Below are 26,178 nucleotides of genomic sequence, written 5' to 3' on the forward strand. Positions count from 1 at the left end.
ATCCTTGAATCGGTTTTAGACGCTACTCCTATAATTCAACACTCACCCACGCCCGTACCCTAACCCTATCGTCTTCTCCGTCCGCCATCGCCGCCGAACATCACCACTCCGTCTGTCGTCGTCGATCTCCGGAGTTTTCCGGCCGTAAGTCTCTCTCCTCTCTCTCTCCCTCTCTCTCTCTCTACGTTAGCAATAACTGTTGTATAAATGGGATTCGTTTCTTTTTGTAGATAAATCAGTTTGGTTGTTTTGAACTAAGAAGAAGTGGGGTTTGCTCTAGACCTTTTTCTTAATCTGATTGTGCTTCCCTAACAGTATTTGTTGAGATTTTGGTTCATCTTAGATTTTTTCTCTCTGTTTTTCAGTTTGAGATGAAACTGTTGTATAAATGGGATTTAGTTCTCTAGATGTATTGTTAGTTGGTTGTTTTGAATTGGCTGGCTTGTGAATTTGGACAATCAATAACGTAGTTGCCAATAAAAAATAATAATCAATAACGTTGTTCAAATGGGTCTATTTTGGTTTGGTCTATCAATTTTTTGTTGCTTGATTGGTCTTGACTGAACCGCTTAAGGGAGAGAATCGGTTACCCGTTCGGTTCGGGGAATACTTGAACCCTATTTGGTTCAGGTATGGGAGAAGTCCCCTCCCCCGTTTGGTTATCGGGGCGGATTCGGCTAGGGTAGTCATATCAGGTACGAAAATGCCCATATCCGCCCAATTCGCCCCGTTGCCATTTCTATACATATAAAACCATTGATTCCTCCGCAACTCTTGCAACTGTGTTTCAAACGAACCCTTTTAAATTTCTTCACAAAAAATTCCACCTGATCAACTATTGCAAATTCCACCTGATCAACTATTGCACGGAAATTGTTTCCCCGCCAATCTGGGAAAGCAGCTTTGAAAATTGATACAACGATGACGACAATTTCGTCTTCAGTGTTCACCATGTTGTCTCCCCCCATTATGCCTCATCTTCAAAGGTGTTCGTTGTTTGGTTTCAAAGGGAGACAACCCATCAGTACCACAATCGATGCCCTTTCCAACAACGGCGCCATTTATCGCGGCGCGGCTTCGTGTAATGCAGTTGAAGATGCTCACAGACGAAGAAGCAGTCCTGAATCGCTGTTTTGTTATGATAAGGCTATACCGGAGGAGATAATTGAGACGCCAGTAGGTTTATCTTTAACAAAGAAAGTAATTGGAGATAACCCCAGCTGCCCTGATTGCCAAACCAAAGGGGCTGTCCTTTGCCGCACTTGCTCTGGTTCTGGCTTATATGTTGACTCTATATTGGAAAGCCAGGGCATCATTGTCAATGTCCGATGCTTAGGTTGTGGTGGAACTGGTAATATTTTGTGTTTAGAATGCGGTGGCCGTGGTCATGTTGATCTTAATTGATTTCCAAGGTTGTGGAGTTAGTGGGACGATTATTTCCGCAATGGCCTAGGTCATCTCAGTCTGTATTGGACTTAACTGAGTTTTGAGAAAGCATTAAGGAATTCTCAGCAATTGCAGCCCCCTTGTTGTTTGATTTCTGCTTTCTTGCTCAATCAGTCCACATTTGCAGTATTTCCCTTATTTAACTTGTAATTTTTCTTGTTCTTGTTTGCTTTGTATTTAGTATTTGGGTCTGTACTCAGTTATTTCATGTATTGACTCTTTTATATATCTATGAAGCTCTTTTTTTGATGCAAAAAAGAAGAAAAGAGCATCCACACCAGTCTTCCTTAATTTTGAACTAAATTTGGGAGAAAAAGTTACTTTTCTACATAAGCAAGTCGCTTTTTCAAATGTCTTCTACATCTCTATAATAAAACAGCACATTTTATTTTCCTAAAGTGTGTATGTGTCACTCTCTTATTGGCTGAGATGGTCTCTATAAATCTTGGCCATTTATTTGCTCCTTCTCATCTAAAGAGCAGACCCAAGTCATCCAATACTTTTCAATCGTGGAGATTCATGCGTACAAATCTGTTTATCCTGAAACAGGATCATGCTTTCAAATTTCAAATCAAAACCCACGGCCACGAGTAATAGAACAATTTATTTGCTCTCTCTCTCTATCCCTCTCTCAAACCCCCCCTTCTCCCATCCCCCTTCTCCCTTGGTCTCCCATGGAACCCATAGCACCACGGTACCATCTTCAGGTTTTCCGAAGTAAATCCTTACATTTAGTTCTGTCTGGATGAGGGAAGGCAACTCTGTTCCATCAATTGTCCAGGTACATATATCGTTAATATTGAATGTTGTTCGAATTTTCTTTTATGGGTTTCCTTCTATGACTTATATTTCTAAATTCTAATTGTGTCAGGCTACAGTGTCAGGAATAAGGGTGAACTTTGGAATGCCCAGTTTGTTTAGGAGAAGAAGATTCAGTGAGCTTGAGAAAGATGGTTGTCATTCTAACATTCAGCTAACATAAAGCACATAATTGAATTGGACTGGGATATTTGTTTCTATATCCAGATTTTGAGATATTGTTAATGTGCTCTGATTTCATATTTGTTTCTACTTACCTTGTGAGAGATTATCAAAAGTTGAACTGCTTACTAAGATGTAGAATGTTCTCTACTCTACTGTGACACTAATAGGGACTTCCTTGCATGCTAACCATGTTAGGTAACATTCAATATTCATTTCAGGTGACGAGTTCTCAAAGAAGCAAGCTGCTCAAGAATCTACGATGAGGAAATTGAGGGCACAGGTATGCAACCCGGTCTACTGACTTTCTCATTGGTTATCTGTTTCTGTAACCACTTTCACTAATTTATTGCAAATCGTGTTTTGTGGAAGCTAGATTAGAGAGCTTGAAGAGGAGAAGAAAGGACTTACTACAAAGCTACAGGTAAATTTGTTATATCCATATGCCTTCTTTCAAGCTATTAATTTGTGCCATGGAATTATTGAACAGAAAAATGTTGGTTCTATCATTTTGTACTGTGAATGATGTGTAGTGTGTACTCTTACTGCATTGGTCATTTATGCACTCAGCTTCCCTTGTCAAAAAAAAAAAATGTAGTAGAATTGGTCGTCTCTATATTTGCTTTGCTTGGCCAAAAAGTTGCCATATAAGGCTCCGAGTGCTTGTCATTACCCATGTAAAAACTTGCCATTCAAAAGTTAGCTAAACATTTCCATCGAGAACTTTGAATGTCGTACCTGTGTCTTTGAGTTTGATAACCCCCTTCGGTAAGTGGAGAGACAGATGCTAACTTGAATTGTTGATTCCTAATTGGTATTTTATCTCGTTATTTACTCCATTCCAAAGTTGGTCGCTACGCTTTGATGAAATTTGTTTGTATGTAAGGCTCATCTCGGTTGAAACATCCAACCTTGGTATTACGTCACTCTTTTTTCTTTCTGGAAACATAATCGGTGCCATGTCCTTGTTCCACATCCACGCAGAGGAGAATAAAGTAGACAGTATAAAGAGGGATTAGGCAGCAACTGAGAAATTGCTCCAACAAACAATAGAAAAACACCAGGCAGAACTTGCAGCTCAAAAAGAATTCTATACAAATGCATTAAATGCAGCCAAGGAAGCTGAAGCTTTGGCAGAGGCACAGGCCAATAATGAACCACTACTCCACAACACTGTGTGCAATCGGTGTGTAGGTTAATTGTTCTTCTTGTTTAAACTCTACAGTTAATACCAACAAAATACTACCCCAAACCATAGAATGTTTTCTTCAACGGGCATAACACTCGTGCCTTGCACGAAAGAGAACCTAGTGAGTTCCAAACAAACCCTGAATAAAACCGAATCGACCCTAAAAGACTAGTAGTACTATAATCGACCAGAATTGGAAACCCCAACTCCCCATAATCGAATGCGCTCAGCAACGACAAAGAACAGGTACCCCCCCCCGCCCCCCCCCCCCTCTCTCTCTCTCTCTCTCTCTCTCTCTCCGTTTGTTGTTTTCCATGGGCAGTGCAGATGCTTGAAACATGATTCTACTAAGTTAAAGTATCAACATCTAGGGCCAGGCCTTTGAGTATTTTTTTGGTGGCCGGTTGCTAGGCTTTTGCCCAGAGCCGGACGTCGTTGTAAGTAACTGTTCAGTTCAAATTTAGGGTTTTTTCATGCATAGTACAAAATTTTGTTAAGCAAATAAATTATGAGTATGTGGTCTTGTGTTGGATGTTCAAATATTTGGAATGGAGTTGGATTAACCTTGTACTTTTTTACCAATACAAAAGATGCTAGCAACTGCCTTAAGGGCGGTAGTTAATAGGGAGAGAAGGGCATCAATATCTGAACAATGTCAGTGGCGGACGCATTTTTTGTGTCTAGCGGGGACCCAATCACGTGTATTTTCATAATGATAATAAAAAATATATTTTGTAAGTATATATTGCTACTTGCGAGGTTCGAAGAAGAGATGATATTATGTGTATTTGCGCAACTATCGGATAATTTTATACATGCAATCTAAAAAATGATTGATAACTTGAAATTTTGGGTATTTTTACCCCCCACGTATAGAAATTTTAAGAAATTTCTACTAGGATACTGAAATGTTGGATTAACTCGTTGTCACAGTTTATCGAAGCTTGTTGAGGTCTTATTCAACCATGATTTACACGGCAATCGACACCTTCTACCTAACTGACGAGCAGCTGCAGGATTCACCTTCAAGGAAAGATGGCATAGACGAAACAACCGAGACAACCCTCAGGATTTACGGTTGCGACCTCATCCAGGAAAGCGGCATTTTACTAAGACTGTATCCTTTTTATTGGCGGTGTTGTCATTGTTGTTATTGCTGCTGTTTTTATTTATTGGTGCTGTTTTTATTTAGGTCCTCAGGGTAGTCTTATGCTCTTAGAAGTTCAAAAGACCAAAAGGAAAAAAGTGCATTGCTCTCATGCTTGTCCGTAAAGTCAGTTATTCGCCTTTCATATACAAGTATCACTTAACATTAGACTTGTTGATAATTTCTTGGCTGTGTTACTAGAACTTGCCCAAATCCACAACCAGGTGCTTTTGAATCATTAATGCAGTACGTTATGTCCTTACCAATATTTGGCTGGTGTTTTCCTTTAATCTTATGCTCTACAGACCTCAAGCTGTAATGGCAACTGGTCAGGTTCTGTTTCATCGCTTTTACTGCAAGAAATCATTTGTTCGCTTTAATGTGAAGGTGTAGTTCTATTTTCTTTGGTTGCCCAATTTTTATTTGAAACAACAGTTTATGTAGATGCTTTCTGTTGTCGAATCTGAATTTATTTGCTCACAGAGAGTTGCTGCTAGTTGTGTTTGGCTTGCATCAAAGCTTGAGGAAAGTCCTAGAAAAGCAAGACAGGTACTCATTGTTTTCCACAGAATGGAGTGTAGGAGGGAGAACTTACTCGTAGAGCATTTGGACCCGTTTTCCAAGGTTAGCTTTTCTTCTCATTGTACTAGGTCATTGACTGATTTATGTACACACAAAACATGAATCTGCTTGCTTATTTAGTAACACAGTAACTACACAATGGGAATTCAATTCCTCTTTTTCTCTTTCTTTTCCTTCGTTTTGGTGATGATTCGAATACTTTAATTAGACGAACTCGCAAAGCCTGATGTCTATTTTCTAAAATCAATTTGTAATCTTTGGTTTGGGTCTTGCCTATTGACAGAAATATGCAGAGTTGAAGATGGACCTGAATAGAACAGAGAGGCATCTATTGAAGGAGATGGGTTTCATCTGCCATGTTGAACATCCTCATAAATTTATATCAAACTATCTTGCAGTCCTAGAGACACCCCCAGAACTGAGACAAGAAGCTTGGAATCTTGCAAACGACAGGTAAGTTTCTGCATATATTTTAGAAAGTTAGAGTTAGATACTTCAATTGGTGCCCGTAATTTGAAAGCTTAGCATGTTTTTTGACGATTCAATGGTGTATGCCCTTCGTATATTAGAGACTAGATAACCTACGGTTCATACTTTAGTTTATGTATAAGCAAAGCTCCAACATTGGTTTAGAAACACTTTATATTTGCTTGCTTGCAAACTTACCAATTTTTCAGAGAGAGCAAAAGAAATGTCCATTTGTTTTGGTGGGGTGACTGTTTTCATGGAGAGAGGCTCATGCTTACGTGTAGCGGTTGCTGGAAACTGCACAGAGTAAAAGCTTAATGGCTGTTTGCTAAATTGAAATCTACGCAGCAAATTTTAGTGCCAGGACTTGAACTGTTGCTCCCGGGTCCAAGACTCAAGCCCGTGAAGGCAAATAGGTGATAATAGATAACCAAATGTTTGGGTAAAATGGGGTCCACACTTTTGTGAATTGTGTCTAACACTTACATTCTACTCAGCAAATATTCTTTGCAAATGTCAACACCTTTGGAGAAGGCGTCAACACTTCTGGTCAGAGCCAAAAATCAACACTACATAGTTTGCACTACAAATGAGCATAGTCGTTAAAGGCGGGCGCAGGGTTAGCGCCTTGACCAAGCCCAGGCGAGGTGCCTTCAATGATGCACAGCCAAGGCGCGCCTAGGCAGGAAAGGCGAGAAAAGGCGCGCCTCTTTCAATTTCAATTATAGCCATAGGATCAAAGCTAGGTTAAACGTATTACCTTCAATCCTTCGGCCTTGACTTCAGTTGATGGTAAATCTCTCCTCTCAATCACCATAAACGAAAATAGCACAGGTATCATCTCGTCATCAGTCGATCTTCTCTATCGTCTCTCTCTCCTCTAATCTCTTCTCTTTCGATCATCCGTGGATCTTCTCTCTTCACGTATATAGGCGACATATTTATACTAAATATGAAAACAAAAAGATTTTTTTAAAGTGTTTTCAAACAAAAATAGGTGTCTGTATGTTTGTGTGTACATAAGATTATAATGCATATGAAAACAAAAAAGCATTTTTTTAATGTTTTTCAGGAACAGAAAACTTTGTATGTTTTTTTTTATGTGTATTAGGCTATATATTATTGGTGTATGCTATTTTTCCTTTTTTTTTTTTTTTCCCTCCTAGGTGTGCCTCGCCTTGAGCCTCTTGCCTAGGCCCCAACAGATCTTCGCGCCTCAGTGCACCTCTAGCCCTTAACAAGAAATCAAGTTCAATGGTCTTGAAATTTCGTAGAGATACAACTACGAGTTTACTTTATGAACATGGAATTACGAAAAGGAAGGTGCCTAGACCCATATTTTTTTCCAAAGAGTGAGAAGGGGTCTAATCTAGACCTATTTTCGACCTAAAAGACATCCCCTGCAATTTGAATCCAAACGAAGCCCTTAATATTCGAGAAAAAGCTACATAAAGGCTCATCTACAATATTCATTCTTGAAATTTCAATAATATTAAGTTGAACTTCAAGTAACCATGTGATTACAATGTAGGGCTAAATTTGAGAATTTGACATGTAGTGTCCATAAGTAAACTTAAAGCTTACAAAACAATTAAAGAACCGAGAACATAGAGTTGAAAAGAGGGTCAACTTGTTAGACTTGTTTTAAAATGCTTCCACGAGTTGGCTTCCAAGCCCAGCAACATTTCCAAATCAAGCTTCAATGCATCTAGATTTGCTTATCCAAAAACGCATTTGTAAGTAGATACTCGTTAAGCCTTCAAAAAGTTATCAGAATTAGGGATTGACTTCCTCAAGCCCAAGGGTCATCATTAACACCTGTAAAAGTTTGGATTCCAACAACACGGGTCTAAACTCGATAGGAATTAAGATAAGGGTGCAAACAAGAAATTTGCATTGCAAATTTTCTCTGATTTGCACTGAGGTGCCTCATGCCTATATAGTAGATTTGAGAAATGAACTCAATCGCAATATCTCAAATCCATGTTTCCAACTCATATTTCAAATCCTAACATGATTAGAGCAAATTTTACTTGAATTTGGAGTGAACATCGGTATTTTATGCATCTATATAATCCCTCTATCCTAAGCTTTTGTCTATCTTTGGGGAATCCTAGTATTTAAGGATCCATAATAATTGCATTTTAAAAGTTGCAAGTTTTTTAGAATGGCCTTTTGGAAATCTTGGATCACATTCAACAATCAATGCACATAATACATAATAGCATATTTGACACCCGTCACGACAGTGGTCTCATAAACTTCAATGCTATACCCTTCACTCTCCTCAATGGTTTGTCATTTGGAGTCTTGGAGGTTGATGCATCATGAAGCTTGCTGACATTGTTAATCAAGTGATTTTCGTAGATTGGCAAGGATTGAATCAAATGCATGGAACTGAACTTTGTTGAGTCCTTATTGGATTGCTTTCACCAATGTCCCAAAAGTCGGCTACGCGCTAGGCGACCTCCCAACCCCTGGATATTAGGGTCTAGGCATTGATTTGGCACTTTGTACATTATTTGAGAACTAGTTGGGGATTAATCGACGAGGCGGCGATTAGTCGGCTAGCAGGCGGGTTTATTTCGTAATGTTTAAAAGCTTTATGGTTAAATGTGTAATATTGAAAAAGATAGGGAGTCAAGTTTTATTTAAATGAAACCCAAATATATTTCACATAGTGATATACGTAATTTGTTCACCTCTCTGTTTTAATTATGAACAATTCAAACCCTAGTCCCTAAATCAGTTAATCATTCGTGTGTGTTTGTGTAAGTACTTAATTTCATTTTGTTTTTGAACTTCGAACATTGAACTTCGGATTTGTCTATTTGACTAGTTATTTGCTACTAATCATTTTAGGTTGCTACTTTAGTCTTAATTCTTTTTTTCCTAGTCTTATGTTATTTCTTACTTGAACTTTGGGGGAAGTGGGGAGATTTTAAAAAATACATCCATTGAAAATAGATATAGTTACTTGATATATAATTATCTGTTCCAGTAATTCTATGAAAACCTGCCTGAATAGAACCATATCTCTAAATTACATCCATTGAAACACGGTTGTTACTTGATTGTTCTAAATTTGAGAGTTTTTTTTTTATAGTCCAATATTTTCTTTCATTTTTCCTTTTTTGAGCAGTTTGCGCACGACATTATGTGTGCGGTTCAAGAGTGAAGTTGTGGCCTGTGGGGTTGTATATGCTGCTGCCAGGAGATTCCAAGTGCCACTCCCTGAGAATCCTCCATGGTGGAAGGCTTTTGATGCAGACAAATCTGGTATTAATGAAGTTTGCAGAGTTCTGGCCCATCTATATAGCCTTCCTAAGGCTAAATACATACCTGTCTGTAAGGATGGGGAATCATTTACGACATCTAATAAATCATGGGATTCGCCATCTCAGCCAGTTCCAAAGGTAAGCTCTCTCAGTCTCTCTCTTTCAAAAAATTCCAGTAACCCTGCAGTGGTGAATGTGTGAAAAAAGCATGATGTGTGAAATATATACTGAAATTAGTCGGATGTGCATTCGTATTCGTAAGATGTGTATTGAAGATGTAATTTCTTGGAACTATGTGTATTACCTGATATTCAAATAAATGAATGCCAAGCGTGCTTGAAGGGGGAGAAAAAATAAAGTTTAAGAAAATTACATTCTGTGGCGGCGTGATTCCATTTGCTATTTTTCTTATAGCTTCATGGTTACTTGCTATGAAGCACCAACACTCTTACACGCGACACGCTGGAGACACGTATGGGACACGTTATGTGTCCATAATTGTAATATTCTTTGACGGGACACTCCGGGGATGCATATGGGGACACGGCATAATGATTTTTATAAACTTCAAAAGCTTTTCCAGGGTAAGATATTCTATAACTTCATAAGTGTAATATAAAACGTGTGTGTGTATAGGCATACAACACCGATTGATAATGCATGTCCAAAGATAAATATTTAGTGGTTACTATGTATGTTCGCGTATCACAAGAATTTTAGAAAAATAAACGTCGTGTCCCCTGCGGTGTCTGTGTCCCCATTTTTTGGAATTGTCATGTCTCGTATCCATGTTTGTGTCCCCCACCATGTTTGTGTCCGTATCCATGCTACATAGGTTACTTGCCACGCTACTCAGCTCTCGCTGTAAGAAAATGGGGATCAAAGAAAGTTTGGTTTGTAATTGAAGTTTTTACCTCATTTTTCTCTTGTTTAGGAAGGTTCGCTGAGTGACCCACCTGCAAATACTGATGCCGGTACTCCCAAGACAGCTCTGGCTACAACTAATCTGGAATCTGGTGGGTCCAAGGGTGCAATTATAAAAGCGGCACTTGACAAGTTGAAAGCGTCTAAGAAGAGTGGCGATGATTCTGAAAGTGTGCCCATTGGGGGAGAGGCAAGAGAAGAGCCTGTGCCGAAATCAAAGTCTGAGCATAGGACAGAAGCAAGTGGGGAGCGGAACAAGGAGAGGGATAGGGAAAAGGAAAGGGACAGAGACAGGGAGAGGGAAAAGGAGAGACTAAAGGTCAGGGAACGTGATAGAGGAAGGGATTCTGATAGGGAACGAGAGCGAGATGATTCCGAAAGGGACAGAGACAAAGTCAAGGAAAGAGGTTACCGCTCCAAGGACAAAGGAAAGGACTCAGGTTTGTTATCGATTTTTGACAGCTATCACCAATCACTGTAGTTATAATTCTATGGAGGTTCTTGTGGTGCAATCATTTTACTTTCTTATAGGTCGCGTTCGCTTGTCTGATGGAAGCATTGAATTGGACTATAAATCAAACGGGACCATAAATCCCACATTTGATTGTAACTTTTATGGCTAGGATTAATAATCCATCAGCTATTATATTTCACAAACCATTATTTAGCCCGTCATTACTGATCTTCTAGGACTAGTTATCCTATGAGTTTACATATCATTTCACTATCAGTCCAGTCACACAAACAGGGTCCTAATGTAACTTGTGTATCTGATCTGTCATCTTATTAATTCAGGAGGGCATTCAGACAAATCAAAGCATCATTCATCTCGAGGTTAATACTTAATTTTGATTAAATCTTTGACTGAGCAAGTTTGTTTAGTTAAAATATTTTAAGCACTGAGTTCCAGCTTCTGCAGATCGCGACTACCATGGTTCCTCTTATTCAAGGGAGAAGGATCGTCACAGACATCATTAATAAGCTTGAAACCTGATTTCGAGGTGTGCCTCTTTACTGTTTCATAATGCTGTTGTATATGATGTAGCTTGCCGAAGTTGTAAGTCCATTTTAATGGAAATTGAGCATTGGGAACTTCTGTTGAGTAACAAGTCATTCTGTTAAAGCTTGAAACCTGGTTTTATTTGAGTAATTTTGTTTTGGCATTTACCATTCTCAAAAAGAATGGCGGGCGGATGGATACCTATCTGTCAGTCGAGTCTCCCTGCTTCCCCTTCTCTTCAATGGAAACTGTTGTTGGATATATGTGGATTTGTGAGTAAAAATTGGATTTCTGTTTTATCTGCTTTTTGGCTATATGACAAAAGTCATATTGCACTATTCTTTTGGTTTTCAATCTAATCCAAAAGCTATTAGAGAAATCAACATGTTCAGTCTCAGTATGCCGATCTACTGGGTTATTTTCGGGTGCCGATATAAGTGTTCTGTACTGATTTGATTTGATTTGATGAACTGATATGAATAGGAGAATGGTGGGAAATTACAACTAGTACTTCCATATTCAGATCTGTCCCTTGTTTGCCGATCAAGAGGACTTGAAATGGAATTTGGTCACACTCAATTTTGCAGAGTAGATGATTTTAAGTTGTGGACTGGCTTGATATGATGAACTAATTGGTACCAGAATCTTGGAAGTTTACAACTAATGCACGGTTTTCCAAATCTGTGCGGTTGTCAGTTGAATATTTTTGCTGACCAATTGAGGACTAGAAAAAGAAATGCAGGATATGTTTTTTGGGCTTGAAATTTGATCACTCAATTTTGCAAAAAAGGGTTTGTAGTGGCATACTTGAATGTTCCATAACATATTGGTTTGTATTAGTTGTCTATGAGATGTACTGCTCTTAGATACTTTCAACAGTTCCGCAGGAGGAAATGTAAAAACTTAACTAGTACATTCCCATGAGTTTTTCGTCGTATATATGGGGATGTAATTGAAGGGGCCTGTGGAAAAGGATACGCTTGGGGTTTCAAAACAGATTCCCTCCTCAATTTCCCATATGATTTGTGGGGTGTGGGTGTGTGTTTGATCGGCTGTGGGGTGTGAGAGTTGGAGTAGTAGTTTCATCAAACTGCTTAAAATGGTGGTACGTTAAACATTTGATGGGAAGTCCGATATGGGACTCAGGAAGTAGGGAGGACGCTAGCTTGGGAAAGGTATTTGGAAGGTGGGAGCTGGTTCGAAGGTTGCATTGCATTCTTTGTGAGGGATGAATCACATGGGGGGCTTTACGCAGGTTTTTGAGTATAGTGGTTAATCTTTTATGTATGTGCAGAAGGATTGAAGAATAGGTTTCACACTTACTCATCTACTCTGTTTGTTGAGGGTTCTTTGGTGCATGGTTCTTGCAGGGTTTAGGTAGTTATTTTAGGAAGAGTGGAAGTGTTTTGTTGGGCTGGAGCAGTGGTACACTTATTGTTTTTTTTTTATCGGTGAAAGTCAGGATTGTTAGTTGTAGTTAATGGGATGTGAACCCATGTCAAATGCATGGAAGTACAGGTGCTTGTCACTCTGCTACCACTCGCCGCAATACACTTGATAATCTTTTTGGTTCCTTAAATGTGTAACGTGTGGTATCCTTGTCTTTTTGGTTTTGGGAGCTTGCTATGGTTTTGATCTCCTTTCTTGTGTATGCCTTTTAGCTTGTTTCTTTTTCCGTATCTAATTTCTTATCACTGAATTGCATCTGGGCGTGTGATTCTACTTGTTCTGCGCTAAAGTTGGGCTTGTAGTTGTCGAATCCCTTGTTCTGCAAACTCCATTTTTGAATTAGAAAATGGGGAAGATGACAAGAAAAACTGTGTCGATTTTCTGGCATCCCTGTCCTATACGTTATTTTCTGTAGTTTCCCTTCACTATTCTTTTTCGCCACTGAAAGAGACATAGACATACTCTATCTTAAATATAAGGGAAAGAGAATGAAGATCACCCCAACCGCCTCATATGGGGCTTGAATCGACAACCTCTGCATGGAAAGATTGGTACAATGCTACTCCAGTTACCAAAGTGCCCCTAGTTGAAAGCGTAAATTGTTCTTCCCAAGTCATATTGGACTCCATTTTTTTTCCTTCATGTAGCTCTCTTCTCTCCACAAACATAGGAGTAAAAGAGATTGAAAAGTGAAGATCAAAGAAACACATTATGCATAGCATGCTCTAGAATTTCAGACTGGGCGAGTCAGAATCTTTTGGCCGGAACTGGTTTTATGGCAACATAAATCTCAGGTTCGCATTTGCAATATACAGACCAGTTTTAGAGCACCAATTGCAAGAAGCGACAAAAGCACGCATGCCCAAAAAAAAAAAAAAAACAGCTTCTGCTTGAGAAAAAAATCCTAAAGCATTTTAATATATGGACAATGATTCTACAGCATCTTCAAACAAACTTGAAATATTATTTGTCAGATCAACTAGTGTTTCTCCTTCCTAACCATTTACAATTGTTTTCTTTCCTTTCCTTTTCACTCCCTCTCTTGTGCATGTAGTATATGTTGTATGTAGCCCTATCTCAATACCTTTGTCGCTTCCGGACAAGATATCAACCAAGGCTTTATGAGAAATGAGATTTTCCTCGCTCCAATTTTGAAAGATCTTTTTAGGGATCAACTAGACCACATATGGATGATCTTGAGGAGCAGCTGTAGCTGGTACAGTAACAGGTTTTGGTATGATCTCTCGAGTCTGCATGTAAGTCAAGAACTGACCAGGGAGCTCTTCCAACAGAGCCTGAACAATGGATATCTGCCCACCTGCAGGGAAAAAAAAAAGGAAGAAAATTTGTTGGCAACACTGAAGCTAGAAGTGTAAACACAGAAGGCAAATAGTCCGAAATTTTTTTCTTAATTCTAACCGAGCTAAACACGATCAGAGGAGACAGATAATCTTATACCTGAAAAACAAACACACAACACCACACTGCACGTGCGCGGGCGCACAGAGAGAGAGAGAGAGAGAGAGAGAGAGAGAGAGAGAGAGAGAGAGAGAGAGAGAGAGAGAGAGAGAGAGAGAATTTGGTTTGGTTTGGTATGGAAAACTTGCATCTTGTGAATTTAAGGACCCTTTTCAGGAGAGGAAATGAAGCTACCCTGTCTCTTTTTAGGAGAGGAAAAACTTAAGACCCTGTTCAAGTTATGATACGTTGGGACATGGTATCTTGTGAATTTCTGTGGATTTGAAAGTCAACTTGGACTACAAATTCATGGGAACCACCTATTAAATTACAAACTTTTGCAATTATGTAGCCGACCCCAATTGATTGGGACTTAACGCTAGGTTTGATTTGGTTATAAACTATGTGTGAGAGAAAGCCCAGCAAAAAATTGGAATCTATGATACGTTGGGACATGGTATTATTATTATTATTATTTTTTTGAATTCTTCAAATTCGTCTGATGCTATTATTATATTTCGATTCTATTGTATGTGGGCACTAGTCAGGTAAGGTAACCATGCTAACATGCCATCCAATTGGATCCAACTCTAACACCTTCTGTACTCTGGCAGACTTAATAACCAAAGGCAATGTTAATGTCATCGTTCACAGAGTAAATTTCAATGCTATCAGCGCTAATCAACCAGTGCATGTGAAAACGTTCAAGTATAGGGTTTCAAGTATGCCCACATAACCGTTTGTTAGACAAAAAAGTCATAAAATGGACCTGATTTTCAGAACACACTACCATGCATGTGTAGAAGTGGCGAGTCTGCACGTGCGAGTGCGTGCAAAAACATGGCAGTGATGCACAAATAAATATGTTCATTACCAATCACTTTTATGTACCCAGCCAAAGAAAGTAAAGGCAGGTATAAGAACTGATTGTGCTAAAAGTTATATTCCATTCATCTGTCGATGCCAAGATGGGGAAAAATAGGCATGAACTCACCATGCACCTCACGCATTGGAACAAACTGTACAATGTCTCGTGTAGCTATCCGTCCCGTAGAACTCTCTAATCTTTGTCCGTTGTCAGCATCAAGGATCTGCAAGATAACAAGAATTATAACACACCAAATCTTGAAGACAACTTTAAGGAACCGAACATAGAAATGGTGACAAAAGGTAATGCTGGGATTTAAGCACAGAAAGAGGTTTGGACCTCCATTTGTGTAAAATCTGCACCACCAACTCCAACAATAAGAACTGAGAGGGGTAGATCAGATGCCCGAACCAATGCATTTTTAGTTTCTTGGAGATCAGTAAGGACGCCATCCTATAAAGACGTGAAACATTTTTATTACCTCAAGAAAGAACAAACGAAATAGTAGGGAAAAGGAAATTAGATTGTTTAATCCGTACCGTTATAATAAGCAATACAAAATACTTGCTATTGGTAGAGGAGACAGAATGTCCCGCAATATCTGCAGCTGTGTTTATCACTTGGCCAAACAAAGTGGGGCCAGCAAGAGTAACATTGCGCAAAGCACTAGCATAAGCAGCCATGATCCCTTCTACTCCTTCAACCTGAAAAAGGCAAATTGACCATTTTAATTACTGAACTGCTTATAACTAAACAACATCATTATTAATTATTATCCACGATTCCACAAGTATTGGTCACTGGAATGAGCAATACAGGAGTATGGTTTTCCAATGTATGCAACAGTATGGCTCAAAAGAAGAGAAAGAAAGAAACAGCAGGACAATGTGCGCAGAAGTGCTCACTGATGCGCACCTGGCATTTTTCCTCGGGGAATTACATAATGAAAAGATATAATGACAAGATATCTTACTAGCAATTCAAAAAGGTTTAGCCCTTCCCTATTATGCTGGCTCAAGGCAAATTACAAAGAAATCAAAAGAACTTTACCATAGGCTTAGTCTATAACTATAACACACACACACACAGAAAAAACCCTACATGACACTCTGATAGTCTGATTTCCACATTTCTCAGGTCCGCGAAAATTGTCTGTGATGTAGTGACAACGACTAGCCAACAACAATTATCGTGAAGAGATCTCTGAAATGCTATCCAAAATAGGCACGCGAGGGATAGGCACGTGAGGGCAATACCCTAGCTACACAAATCCTTTCAACCAACCAATCTAATAGTTCACTTCGTTATGTCTTCAGCGGGATACGCCAGAAGTACAGGGAGATAAGATGGTACTGTACTCACGCCACTTCAGAGCTGCACAGTCAACTCTGGAGGAACAATCGGGACCCACAGTATCTAGTATAGGCAATTCTCACTCTGTAAAGAAGAGGACTTACCATAATAACTAATTACACAAACTACAAACATGGAACCAAGTAAAACACTACGAGGACAGAGGACCACCAAAGAGTGTTATTTAGAATTTAAAATCAACCACAAAAAACGGTCTTCTTCACTAAACAACAATTTAACTGCTTTACTTTTCCCTATTCTCCAAGTGCTACGTATTAACCTTTTTTGATACGTACTCTAGAGTATCTTTAGTAGTAGTAGAATTTGGGCATCCCGTGTGTTAAAGCATCCAACTCAACCAATTGACAATCAGTGGAGAAGCCTCCCAGGCACATATACTAGTTTTGGAGGAGATAATTAATGATGTGGGACAAACTCCAACACCGTATACTAACTTGAAACATGAAAAGTTAAAAAAAAATACATAGCTATTAGTACTTTGTAGATTTGGACCGAAAGCTATGAGCAAACTGATGAAACATAGCAACAACTCATAAAGATATGAAAACACGAAGCAGTAATTAAAAGAAAACCAGCACGATATTTCTTAATAATAGCAAGAGTGTTTTACCTCAAAGCTACCTGCACTTCCATTCAAGTCAAAACAATGTGATACTGAACTGTCATATGTCCTTCCGCCAAAGCCCCAAGCAGGAAAGCGCCTATCTGAATCATAAAATTGTATAACCTCCCCAACCTCCATTATGGCCTGCAATGAGTTCAGTCAAATGACTCAAATTATATACAGAACATATCAATGTATAAATATTTCTTACAACAAGGCACAAATCAAAACGGATGCACATAACACAACTTTCAAGTCACTTTGGAGGTTAATTTCCTAACAACACGGTAAAACAACTAGGTCTAAGAGCTAGAATTTCCCTCTTGTATTTTTATATTTTCGTAGTCTTCAGATAACTATTGTTTTTATATTCAACAAGAGGTCTCTTCACCCTTTTTCATATGGAAGGAAACTGCTCTTGATACCGTATTCTGATATGTTCTACTTGCAAATAGAAAGCTCATTAGGCGAAGGGGTGGCACCCAAAACTCTACTCAAATCATGCCAGTGATGCCACTAGGAGGGGCAGTTTCCCTATTAGAGATTGATTTGATCCAATTGCGGCGAAAAGTAATGTGGGACTACAATTTTTCTTGCTTCAACTAATTTAGTCACACTGCAGGAAGTTTCCAATTGCCATTTGACTGGAAGTGGGGCAATAGTTCTGCTAATTAAGCCAGAGAAAATTTAGGTGATTCATGAAGAAAAGATGACCACAGATTTGATGTCACAACTTTACCTGCTGGTAAGCGTTGAGTCGTCCCGTAGGATCAATGTAATGCAAGGAATCTCGACTATGCGGATTACCATTCGAAGCTGGAAAAAGCTGAAACCTTAGTGTGTGAACGAAACAACTTGAAGAAAAGTGTATGTTTTCTCTGTTTCGAAAGGCAACATAAGGTGGTTTCCAATGAAAAGTTAATTACCAGTGAAGTCAACAGCTACCATAAAGTTCAGCTCAAATCCACTCGACATATAATCAAGAAAACTGTACAGTTTTGTCTCAATAAATCGGTCCACGAAGAGTTGCCCCTTCAGAACCTACAGATTACATTAATCGAGGGAGATATCAGACATGATGGGCAAGCAGTCTGCCGCTATATATCCTTCCAGAGTATGAAACAAATACCTTCTCATGAGTATGGTGACGAGATGATGGCAGTATAAAATTTGCACCAATTTTGTCTTTGTGAAGTTTTTCCAAGTCCACTATCGATTTCTGAATTTTACTGTCAAAAACAAACTGCAGATTTAGTATTTATGAACCATAAAGAAAATGAAATACTTGTTGGAATACTAGTATACTCATATACTAGTATATTGTGTTTAGTCCCACATTGCTTATTTACATTATGTAATGAACTATCTCCTTATATAAATAAATGATTATGTGTGAAGGTAAAAGAAACCTTACACACTTTTTCCTCTCCAAACAACATGGTATCAGAGCGGGTTCTCAATCCCAATCTTAAACCACCTTTGAAACCCTAAACCTACTATAGCAGCCACCTTTGAAACCCTAGAAACCCTAAACCTACTATAGTAGCCACCTTTGAAACCCTAAACCTACTATAGCAGCCTCCATCGGCCGACTACGACAGCCACCCACCAGCCACCATCAGCCCTCCGCTATCATCTTGACGCAAAAAAAAAAAAAAAAACCTAAAACGACACTGTTCATCGTACTGTTCACGCGACTGTTCATCGGCACTGTTCACGCTACTGTTCATCGTACTGTTCACGCGACTGTTCATCGGGTACTGTTCATTGCGGCATCTGTTAACGTCGATCTTGCCATTTTCGATCAGAACACCCTATACACTTTTTCTCATCCCGACAGCCACCGTTGGCCCTCACCCTGCCCTCGTCGGCTCTCCCCAGCCCCCGTCGGCCCCTGCCCATCCCTCGGCAACCTCTCTTTCGTCGTCACCGACCTCCGGCGCCTCTTCTAATTGCTGATCTCTGTCTCTTTATGCTTCTGTCGCTTGCTTCTGACACTTTGGTATGAGTTTGCCGTTGGTATTTTGTTCTGTTCTTATTTGTGGGCTTATTTGGCTGTCCTACTTTATGTCTGGCTATTTTGGACTTTTCGTTTCTTCTTGGTCTTGTTATTTTACTGCTCTTGTTTGCTGGTGATCGCGGTTTGTTGATGATTGTGGCTGCCTTTGTGTTATTGGCATAGTTTCTGGTTGGTATATTTGCAATGAGCTCTGGCACTGCCTCTGTTTCTAGTTCTAGTACTGTGACTTCCGCTGTTAGTCGTTCTTCCCGGTCTCGTGACAGGTTGTCCATTACCTCTACCTTATTGAATGGTCGAAATTATGCTGTTTGGGCTAAGGCTGTTGAAGTCTATTATGTCGGGGAGTCCGACTATCATTATCTTACTGATGATCCTCCCGCGGCGACTGCCGCATCATATGGTGCTTGGGTTCCTGCAGATGCTAAGATTCGTGTTGAGCTTTGGAATAGTATGGAGGAAAATATTAAGAATACTCTGGTTTTCTTATCTACTGCGAAAAAAGTATGGATGAAGGTTAAGGAGATGTTTTCTGGGGCTGATAATCTCCGCCAGACTTATGCTCTTCATCAACAGTTCTTTTCTCTTGACCTTGGCAACTTATCCTTGGAAGAGTATTATGCCAAGTTCTGTGGTGTGTGTGAGGAGCTCAACACTTGTGAGCCTATTTCTTCAGACATTCAGGTTATGGAGCGTCAGCGTGAGCGCTTGCAGGTAGCTCGTTTTCTGTTTGGTTTACCTTCGCCAGCATATGATTCTATCTGGTCCAATCTTTTTGGTGGTAGAGATTTACCTTCTCTCAGTGAGGTGTTCAGTCGTGTCCGTCAGGCCTCTGTTCCTGACTCCAGTGTTGATTTGACCCCTGCTGCCCGCTCAGCTTTGGTTACCACGATTCCTCGTGGTGGTACTTCTTCTCGTGGTTTTGACCGTGGGGAAGGCAGTCGTGGTCCTACTGGCCGTGGATATGGTCGTGATTCTGGTAGCAGTGGTCCGATGCAGTCTGTTAGTGGTCGTGATTCTGGTAGTGGTGGTCGTGGTCGTGATTTTAGTCGTGCTCGTGGTCGTGGGTCTCGTTCCTGCACCTATTGCCATGGTACTAATCATACAGTTGATTTCTGTTGGATTCTTCATGGCCACCCATCTGCTCATCAGGTTACTGTTTCTGAGGATGATGGCTCTGTTTCTGTGCCCAGCTCCATTCCACGAGTTGTTACTATTCCAGAGGATGAGTATCATCGCCTGATTTCCCAGCCGTCCCCTTATGTGCCCTCCTCTTCCACTGCTACGTTCGCTCAGAAAGGCTCCACATTTGCTGGCCTGGCCTCTAATACTCCGTGGGTTATTGATTCTGGAGCTACTGATCATATGACAGGTCACTCCATCCACCTCTCTGGTTCTCGTCCTCTTGTGAAGTCTTCTAGTGTTGCCTTGGCTGACGGTTCCTCTTTTGACATTGCTGGTTTGGGTTCTGCTATCTTACATTCTTCTCTTACATTAGACTCTGTTTTACATATTCCTCGTTTTCCCCATAGTCTTATGTCTGTTAGTAAACTTACCCAATCCTTAAATTGTTCGGTTGCCTTTTTTCCTGGTTATTGTGTATTTCAGGATCTCCAGACGGGGAAGAAGATTGGTGGCGGTGTTGAGCGTGGTGGTCTATACTATTTTGACACTGGCGAACGCGCACCTCCTGCCTCTGTTGCTTTTCAGGCTTCCGTATCTCCTTATGAACATCATTGCCGTCTTGGTCATCCCTCCCTTCAGACTCTCCAGCAGTTAGTTCCGTCGTGTCGTGGTCTTCAGTCTTTGCCATGTGAAGTCTGTGAGTTCAGTAAACACCGTCGTGTTTCTTTTCCGCCTAGAGTAGAGAGTCGAGTGTCTCGTCCTTTTCATTTAGTTCACCCCGATATTTGGGGTCCAGTGCGTGTTTCATCACGTGGTGGTTTTCAGTATTTTGTTATTTTTGTGGATGACTATTCTAGGCTTACTTATGTTTATCTCATGAAAAACCGGTCAGACTTGTACTCAATTTTCAAATCTTTTTATATGGAATAAAGACTCAATTTGATGTGTCTCTTCGTATCTTTCGTTCGGATAATGCTGGTGAATATTTCTATAATGTTTTGTCTGCCTTTTTTGATGAGCATGGTATTCTTCATCAATCTTCGTGTTCTCGCACTCCCCAACAAAATGGGGTTGCCGAACGCAAGATACGACATTTGACAGAGGTTGCCCGAGCTCTTTTAATCCAGCGAACGGTTCCCAAATCCTTTTGGGGCGACGCCGTCCTTACTGCCGGCTACCTTGTGAATCGCATGCCCTCCCGCGTTCTTGGGGGCCAGATTCCCTATAGTATTTTGCACCCTAGTTGTTCTTTATATTCTTTACCTCTTAAAATTTTTGGGTGCACGTGTTATGTTCATGCCCTGGATCCCGGCCGCGATAAACTTGATCCTCGCTCTATTAAGTGTGTATTCCTTGGGTACTCTAGGACTCAAAAAGGTTATAAGTGTTATTCTCCCACTCTGCATCGCGAGTTTGTTTGTGCTGATGTTACGTTTCATGAGTTGATACCCTATTTTCCGTCTTTGCCTCATGCGGATCCGTCTGAGTATATGCATATTTTGGTTCCTTCCGGGCAACCTCAAAAGCAGCACCCCCCGATGCAGGTATATGTTCGCCGTGCCAAAGCTGCACCACCACCCCCTCCGCCTACCGCTGAGTCTTCTCCTCCGTTGCGAGATCCGCCTCCACCTCCTTTGGCCCCTATTGCTCCACCTTCTCCTCCCATTGCTCTTCGTAAAGGTATTCGCACTTGTACTATCTCTCATCCTATTGCTAAATTTGTATCTTATGATCATCTGTCCCCCACCCTTCGTGCTTTTACTGCCTCTGTTTCCTCTGTCTTTGTTCCTAAAACTATTCAGGAGGCCTTGTCTATTTCTGAGTGGCGGATAGCTATGGAGGAAGAGATCTCTGCACTCCATGATAATGGGACTTGGGAGTTGGTTCCTCTACCCTTTGGCAAATCCACTGTGGGGTGCCGCTGGGTATTCACTGTGAAATATCATCCTGATGGGTCTGTTGAGCGTTACAAAGCTCGCCTTGTTGCTAAAGGCTACACCCAGACTTATGGTGTTGACTATGCTGAAACCTTTTCCCCGGTTGCAAAGCTTGGTTCTGTCCGTCTCCTTATTTCTCTTGCAGCCAACCTTGGCTGGCCCTTATTTCAATTGGATGTCAAGAATGCTTTTTTACATGGCGATCTTCTTGAGGAGGTTTATATGGAGCAACCACCTGGGTTTGTTGCTCAGGGGGAGCGTTCTCAGGTATGTCGTCTTCGTAAAGCTCTTTACGGGCTTAAACAGTCTCCCAGGGCCTGGTTTGGAAAGTTCAGTGATGCAGTTTTGAAATTTGGTATGCATCGATGTCAGTCTGATCATTCTGTTTTCTCTCTCACATCTCCTCGAGGCAAAGTGTTATTGATTGTGTATGTCGATGATATTATTATTACGGGTGATGACCAGAGAGGTATTGATGCGTTGAAGGTCTTTCTGCAGAGTCAATTTCATACTAAAGACTTGGGTAGATTGCGATACTTTTTAGGTATCGAGGTGGCACGATCTAAAGATGGTATTAGTTTATCACAAAGGAAATATGTGCTGGATATCTTAGACGAGACTGGTTTGTTGGGGACGAAACCTGTCGATACCCCTATGGATCCTAATGTCAAACTATGCATTGATCAGGGGGAGGCAATGTCTAGTCCTGATCAATATCGCCGTTTGGTTGGTAAACTGAATTATCTCACTATTACACGTCCTGATATTTCATTTGCAGTGAGTATTGTGAGTCAGTTTATGTTTGCTCCTCATGTGCCACATTGGGAGGCTGTTCTTAGAATTGTCAAGTATCTCAAGTCTCATCCTGGACGTGGTCTATTTTATAGAGCTAATGGTCATTTGCGTATTGAGGCCTTCACTGATTCTGATTGGGCAGGAGGCCCGTCTGACAGGAGGTCAACCACTGGATATTGTGTTTTTCTTGGTGGCAATCTTGTTAATTGGAAGAGTAAGAAACAGACCGTGGTTGCACGGTCTAGTGCAGAGGCAGAATATAGAGCCATGGCTCACACCACATGTGAGATTGTGTGGGTGCGATCTTTTCTTGAGGAGATAGGATTCCATGTGCAATTGCCTATGAATTTGTATTGTGATAACCAAGCAGCAATTCATATTGCATCCAACCCTGTATTTCATGAGCGGACTAAGCATATCGAAGTTGATTGTCATCTGGTGCGAGAGAAGTTGACTGGTGGTGTTATAGCAACTCCTTTCGTGTCTACAAGTGCTCAATTGGCCGACATATTCACCAAGTCATTGTTTAAACCCCGGTTGGAGATGTTATGTGACAAGCTGGGTTTGTGTGATATCTATTTCCCAGCTTGAGGGGGAGTGTTGGAATACTAGTATACTCATATACTAGTATATTGTGTTTAGTCCCACATTGCTTATTTACATTATGTAATGAACTATCTCCTTATATAAATAAATGATTATGTGTGAAGGTAAAAGAAACCTTACACACTTTTTCCTTTCCAAACAACAATACTAAACCATGTGGCGTTTAAAGTGTAAGAGGGTGAAAAGCTTGCAAATGGAAGAGAAACAAGAAATGAAAGCACTAATCATCAAAAGGTACATCAAAAAGGTACCCGATAAGAACATGATTTCCACTGCTATTGAAATCAAAACACTCCAAAATTAATGGGTTATCCTGCATCAAAAGAAAATTATTATCAATCAACATGCGGGAAAGTAGCAGTAACCTGTAGCTGTAGCTGTATAATCACAATAGTTTTGTATGTTTACAATAGAGCCATGGCTCACACGACATGTGAACTTGTATGGGTGCGCTCTTTGCTTGAGGAGATAGGATTCAGTGAGCAATTGCCTATGAATTTGTACTGTGATAATCAAGCAGCGATTCACATTGCATCTAATCCAATGTTTCGTGAGAGAACTAAGCGCTACTCCTTTCATGTCTACAGGCACTCAAAAGGCAGATATGTTTACTAAGTCGTTCAAATCTCATTTAGAGTTGTTATGTAACAAGCTGGGACTTTGTCATATCTATACTCTAGCTTGAGGGGGAGTGTTCGAATATATGTTTAGTCTTAAGTCTTGTCCCACATAGGTTAATGAAGTATTGTAATCAAGTATCTCATAACATAAATAATAGAAGTATGTGTTAGGGTTAATTAACTCCTTGTACACTTTCTCTATTCTTCCAAACAACATAAACAAAAGTTTCTAATTTGACCAGACTAATATTACAAGCTTACCTTGCTACCAAATCGCTGCATAGTTAGAGTCAGGGGCTTCCAAACTGGATTCAAATTGTTGTTCACCACTTCTGTTTTGCAGATAGGAACAGAATCTCCACTCTCAACAATCCTAGATATTCTTAAGAAAGGATCCTGGAAGTCATAACAAAGAAAAAATTAAGAGCCTAAATATAATCGTTGAAAGTAAACCTCCACACTACAGCATTTTTCTGTACTCACACTTTTAGAAAAAAGATCCTTGTTATCCAAATGTGAACAACGAAACGCTATCTCGACAGCATTTCTTGAAGCAATCATTTCCTCTGCATGCACGGTAATTGTCCCCAAGTTTACCAGACCAGCCCGCCCCTTCTTATTGTGGAGTTTTAGCGTCAAACTCCGACTTTGTTTTGTCACAATCTGCTTTTAGTTAATCAAGCGGAAAAACAAACATATTACAATTGTAAAGCTGTAGAACATAAGCTGCAGAATGTAAGGATCACAATCAAATAGAAAAAGGGAAGTCAAGATGATTTATATTCTTCGCCATAAAAAAGGAGGGCCCTTCTGATTTAAGTGTTAGACACGTCTTTGGACAGTAACACACGTGCTTTGGAGATAAATGGTGTCTGACATCAGTATGTGACATCTGGCAAGGTGTCCATGCTTCATAGGTTGTCAATATATGTGTTTTGTATATGAGGCAACAACCTTACCTGACCCTTCCAGTACGTATCTGGAACATGGTAAAGGGCATGTTTACCAAGACACCCTAGTCCTCCCTAGTTGGATAGCCAAAGATTGCATTGTAAGGTGTAGGGATAATTTAGCTACTTGTTTCAAATTGTCAGACTGATTGTACCATGCATTTGTTGGATAGTGTAAACTTTATTGTGGGCCTTTTATGTGTGAGGTAAGAGACAAGAGAGGTGATAAGAGTAAGAGAGAGAGAGCCACACCAGTTAAGTGAGGAGTTGGAATTCGGTGAGTTAAGATGGCAATTGAAAGAATGAGTGGATCACAATGTACTATGGTTTCTAAATATACGTGTGTATGCAATGTGTAGAAGGTGTGGGAAAGAGAGAGGGCAGAAGAACGTGGAATCCCTTAGGGGGTTTCCCCCCACAGTTGTGTGTGGGTGAGAGAGAGAGATGGGAGTGATTGAGATGTAAGTGTGTAATTTTATACTCCCCCAGTCCCAAATTCTTTGTCCGGTCTGCAAAACGGAGTGTTAAAAATAATGCAATTTTTTCAAGAAAAAATTCAAACTTTTTTCACAAATTAAAAATACTCATTGATATCTAGTAAGTTGTTGAAAAACTTTTGATTTTTTCTTGCAAAAATTGTATTATTTTTAACACTCCGTTTTGCGGACCGGACAAAGAATTTGGGACGGAGGGAGTAATTTTAATACAAAGTGTGCAAGTTGTGTGAATTTTAGTCTCTCTATTTCCCATTAGCATTGAGTGTACTTGATTGGTTGCAGAGTTGATTTGGCAACATCAAACAAGGGCAGCTTGCCTGCCTTAGAATCTGGATTTGCATTTGCATTTTTATTTTTCGTTGGTGGGTGACAGGCTTGCTACCTCCTCAAATTCACAGGCTTGGCAATCCTTCCAAATTGTGTGTGTGTGTGCGTGCATGTATATATATTTACATCTGTGCGTGTGTATGCATGTTTATATCTAAAGGCATGTATAATTTGGGGGTGTCAAATGAATAGTAGGCTCTAAGTGATTGGGAAGTCTTGTTATTGTGTGATAAATGATAACTATACTGTATGAAGACACACGTGAATGATGAAACACTTTTTTTAAGAGATTTGCAAACCAAAATTGCAATGGCATGTGTAAATGAAGACATGTACTGTAGTTCTTATTAGACTCTAATTTTGTATCTGCTATTTTTCTTATATAAGCATTCGTTACATGGTAAAAGCACAAACAAGTAATTTAACGTGTCCCTAATGTGTGGTGTCTTCTATTTTTTTAGACATATGAGAATCAGAATGTACGTATCTTGTCCGTCCGTGTCAGTGCTACATAGTCAATAATAGACAATTCTAGT

At 40.0% G+C, this 26,178-nt stretch overlaps 3 protein-coding genes across 5 annotated transcripts in view; 2 read left to right on the plus strand and 1 right to left on the minus strand.

The window, feature by feature from the left end:
- On the plus strand, positions 1–3,409 carry LOC131327387 (uncharacterized). Of its 2 annotated transcripts, XR_009200289.1 has the most exons (3): positions 1–144; positions 2,649–2,710; positions 2,804–3,409. XR_009200289.1 is itself a non-coding variant. In XM_058360522.1 (2 exons), the coding sequence occupies exon 2, from the start codon at positions 922–924 to the stop codon at positions 1,402–1,404; it is 483 nt and encodes a 160-aa protein (XP_058216505.1). In that variant the 5' UTR covers positions 1–144; positions 231–921; the 3' UTR covers positions 1,405–1,674. The 2 variants fall into 2 exon arrangements, 1 of the variants encoding a protein (XP_058216505.1); XM_058360522.1 differs by lacking the exons at positions 2,649–2,710; positions 2,804–3,409 and adding an exon at positions 231–1,674.
- A 330-nt stretch (positions 3,410–3,739) lies between these two features.
- On the plus strand, positions 3,740–11,178 carry LOC131327388 (cyclin-L1-1-like). 2 transcript variants are annotated; one of them, XM_058360523.1, is made up of 9 exons: positions 3,740–3,862; positions 4,550–4,733; positions 5,069–5,150; positions 5,247–5,387; positions 5,629–5,798; positions 8,956–9,229; positions 10,026–10,455; positions 10,811–10,849; positions 10,926–11,178. In XM_058360523.1, the coding sequence occupies exons 2-9, from the start codon at positions 4,582–4,584 to the stop codon at positions 10,991–10,993; spliced, it is 1,356 nt and encodes a 451-aa protein (XP_058216506.1). In that variant the 5' UTR covers positions 3,740–3,862; positions 4,550–4,581; the 3' UTR covers positions 10,994–11,178. The 2 variants fall into 2 exon arrangements, with proteins under 2 accessions (XP_058216506.1, XP_058216507.1); XM_058360524.1 differs by having other exon boundaries at positions 10,935–11,178.
- A 2,181-nt stretch (positions 11,179–13,359) lies between these two features.
- Positions 13,360–26,178, minus strand: part of LOC131327391 (protein BONZAI 3-like) — a 33,450-nt gene continuing 20,631 nt past the window's right edge. Inside the window, exons 6-16 of the mRNA XM_058360528.1 lie at positions 24,352–24,531; positions 24,130–24,264; positions 23,500–23,561; positions 17,898–17,997; positions 17,695–17,809; positions 17,508–17,584; positions 16,775–16,912; positions 15,330–15,494; positions 15,130–15,243; positions 14,917–15,013; positions 13,360–13,782 (exon numbers count right to left, since the gene is read on the minus strand). Of these exons, the coding sequence (XP_058216511.1) occupies positions 13,640–13,782; positions 14,917–15,013; positions 15,130–15,243; positions 15,330–15,494; positions 16,775–16,912; positions 17,508–17,584; positions 17,695–17,809; positions 17,898–17,997; positions 23,500–23,561; positions 24,130–24,264; positions 24,352–24,531 (1,326 nt within the window). The 3' untranslated portion in view covers positions 13,360–13,639. The remainder of the gene's footprint in view (positions 13,783–14,916; positions 15,014–15,129; positions 15,244–15,329; positions 15,495–16,774; positions 16,913–17,507; positions 17,585–17,694; positions 17,810–17,897; positions 17,998–23,499; positions 23,562–24,129; positions 24,265–24,351; positions 24,532–26,178) is intronic.

This window comes from Rhododendron vialii, chromosome 5a, assembly GCF_030253575.1.
Source record: "Rhododendron vialii isolate Sample 1 chromosome 5a, ASM3025357v1".
NCBI classification, from domain to species: domain Eukaryota; kingdom Viridiplantae; phylum Streptophyta; class Magnoliopsida; order Ericales; family Ericaceae; genus Rhododendron; species Rhododendron vialii.

What these genes read in the sequence shown, in the direction of transcription:
- LOC131327387 (XM_058360522.1), top strand. Translation starts at nt 922, where the DNA reads ATGACGACAATTTCGTCTTCAGTGTTCACCATGTTGTCTCCCCCCATT.
- LOC131327388 (XM_058360523.1), top strand. Translation starts at nt 4,582, where the DNA reads ATGATTTACACGGCAATCGACACCTTCTACCTAACTGACGAGCAGCTG. An exon ending in TTGTTCGCTTTAATGTGAAG is followed by an intron (nt 5,151 to 5,246) that starts GTGTAGTTCTAT and finishes ATTTGCTCACAG; the next exon opens with AGAGTTGCTGCTAGTTGTGT. An exon ending in TGGAATCTTGCAAACGACAG is followed by an intron (nt 5,799 to 8,955) that starts GTAAGTTTCTGC and finishes TTTTTTGAGCAG; the next exon opens with TTTGCGCACGACATTATGTG.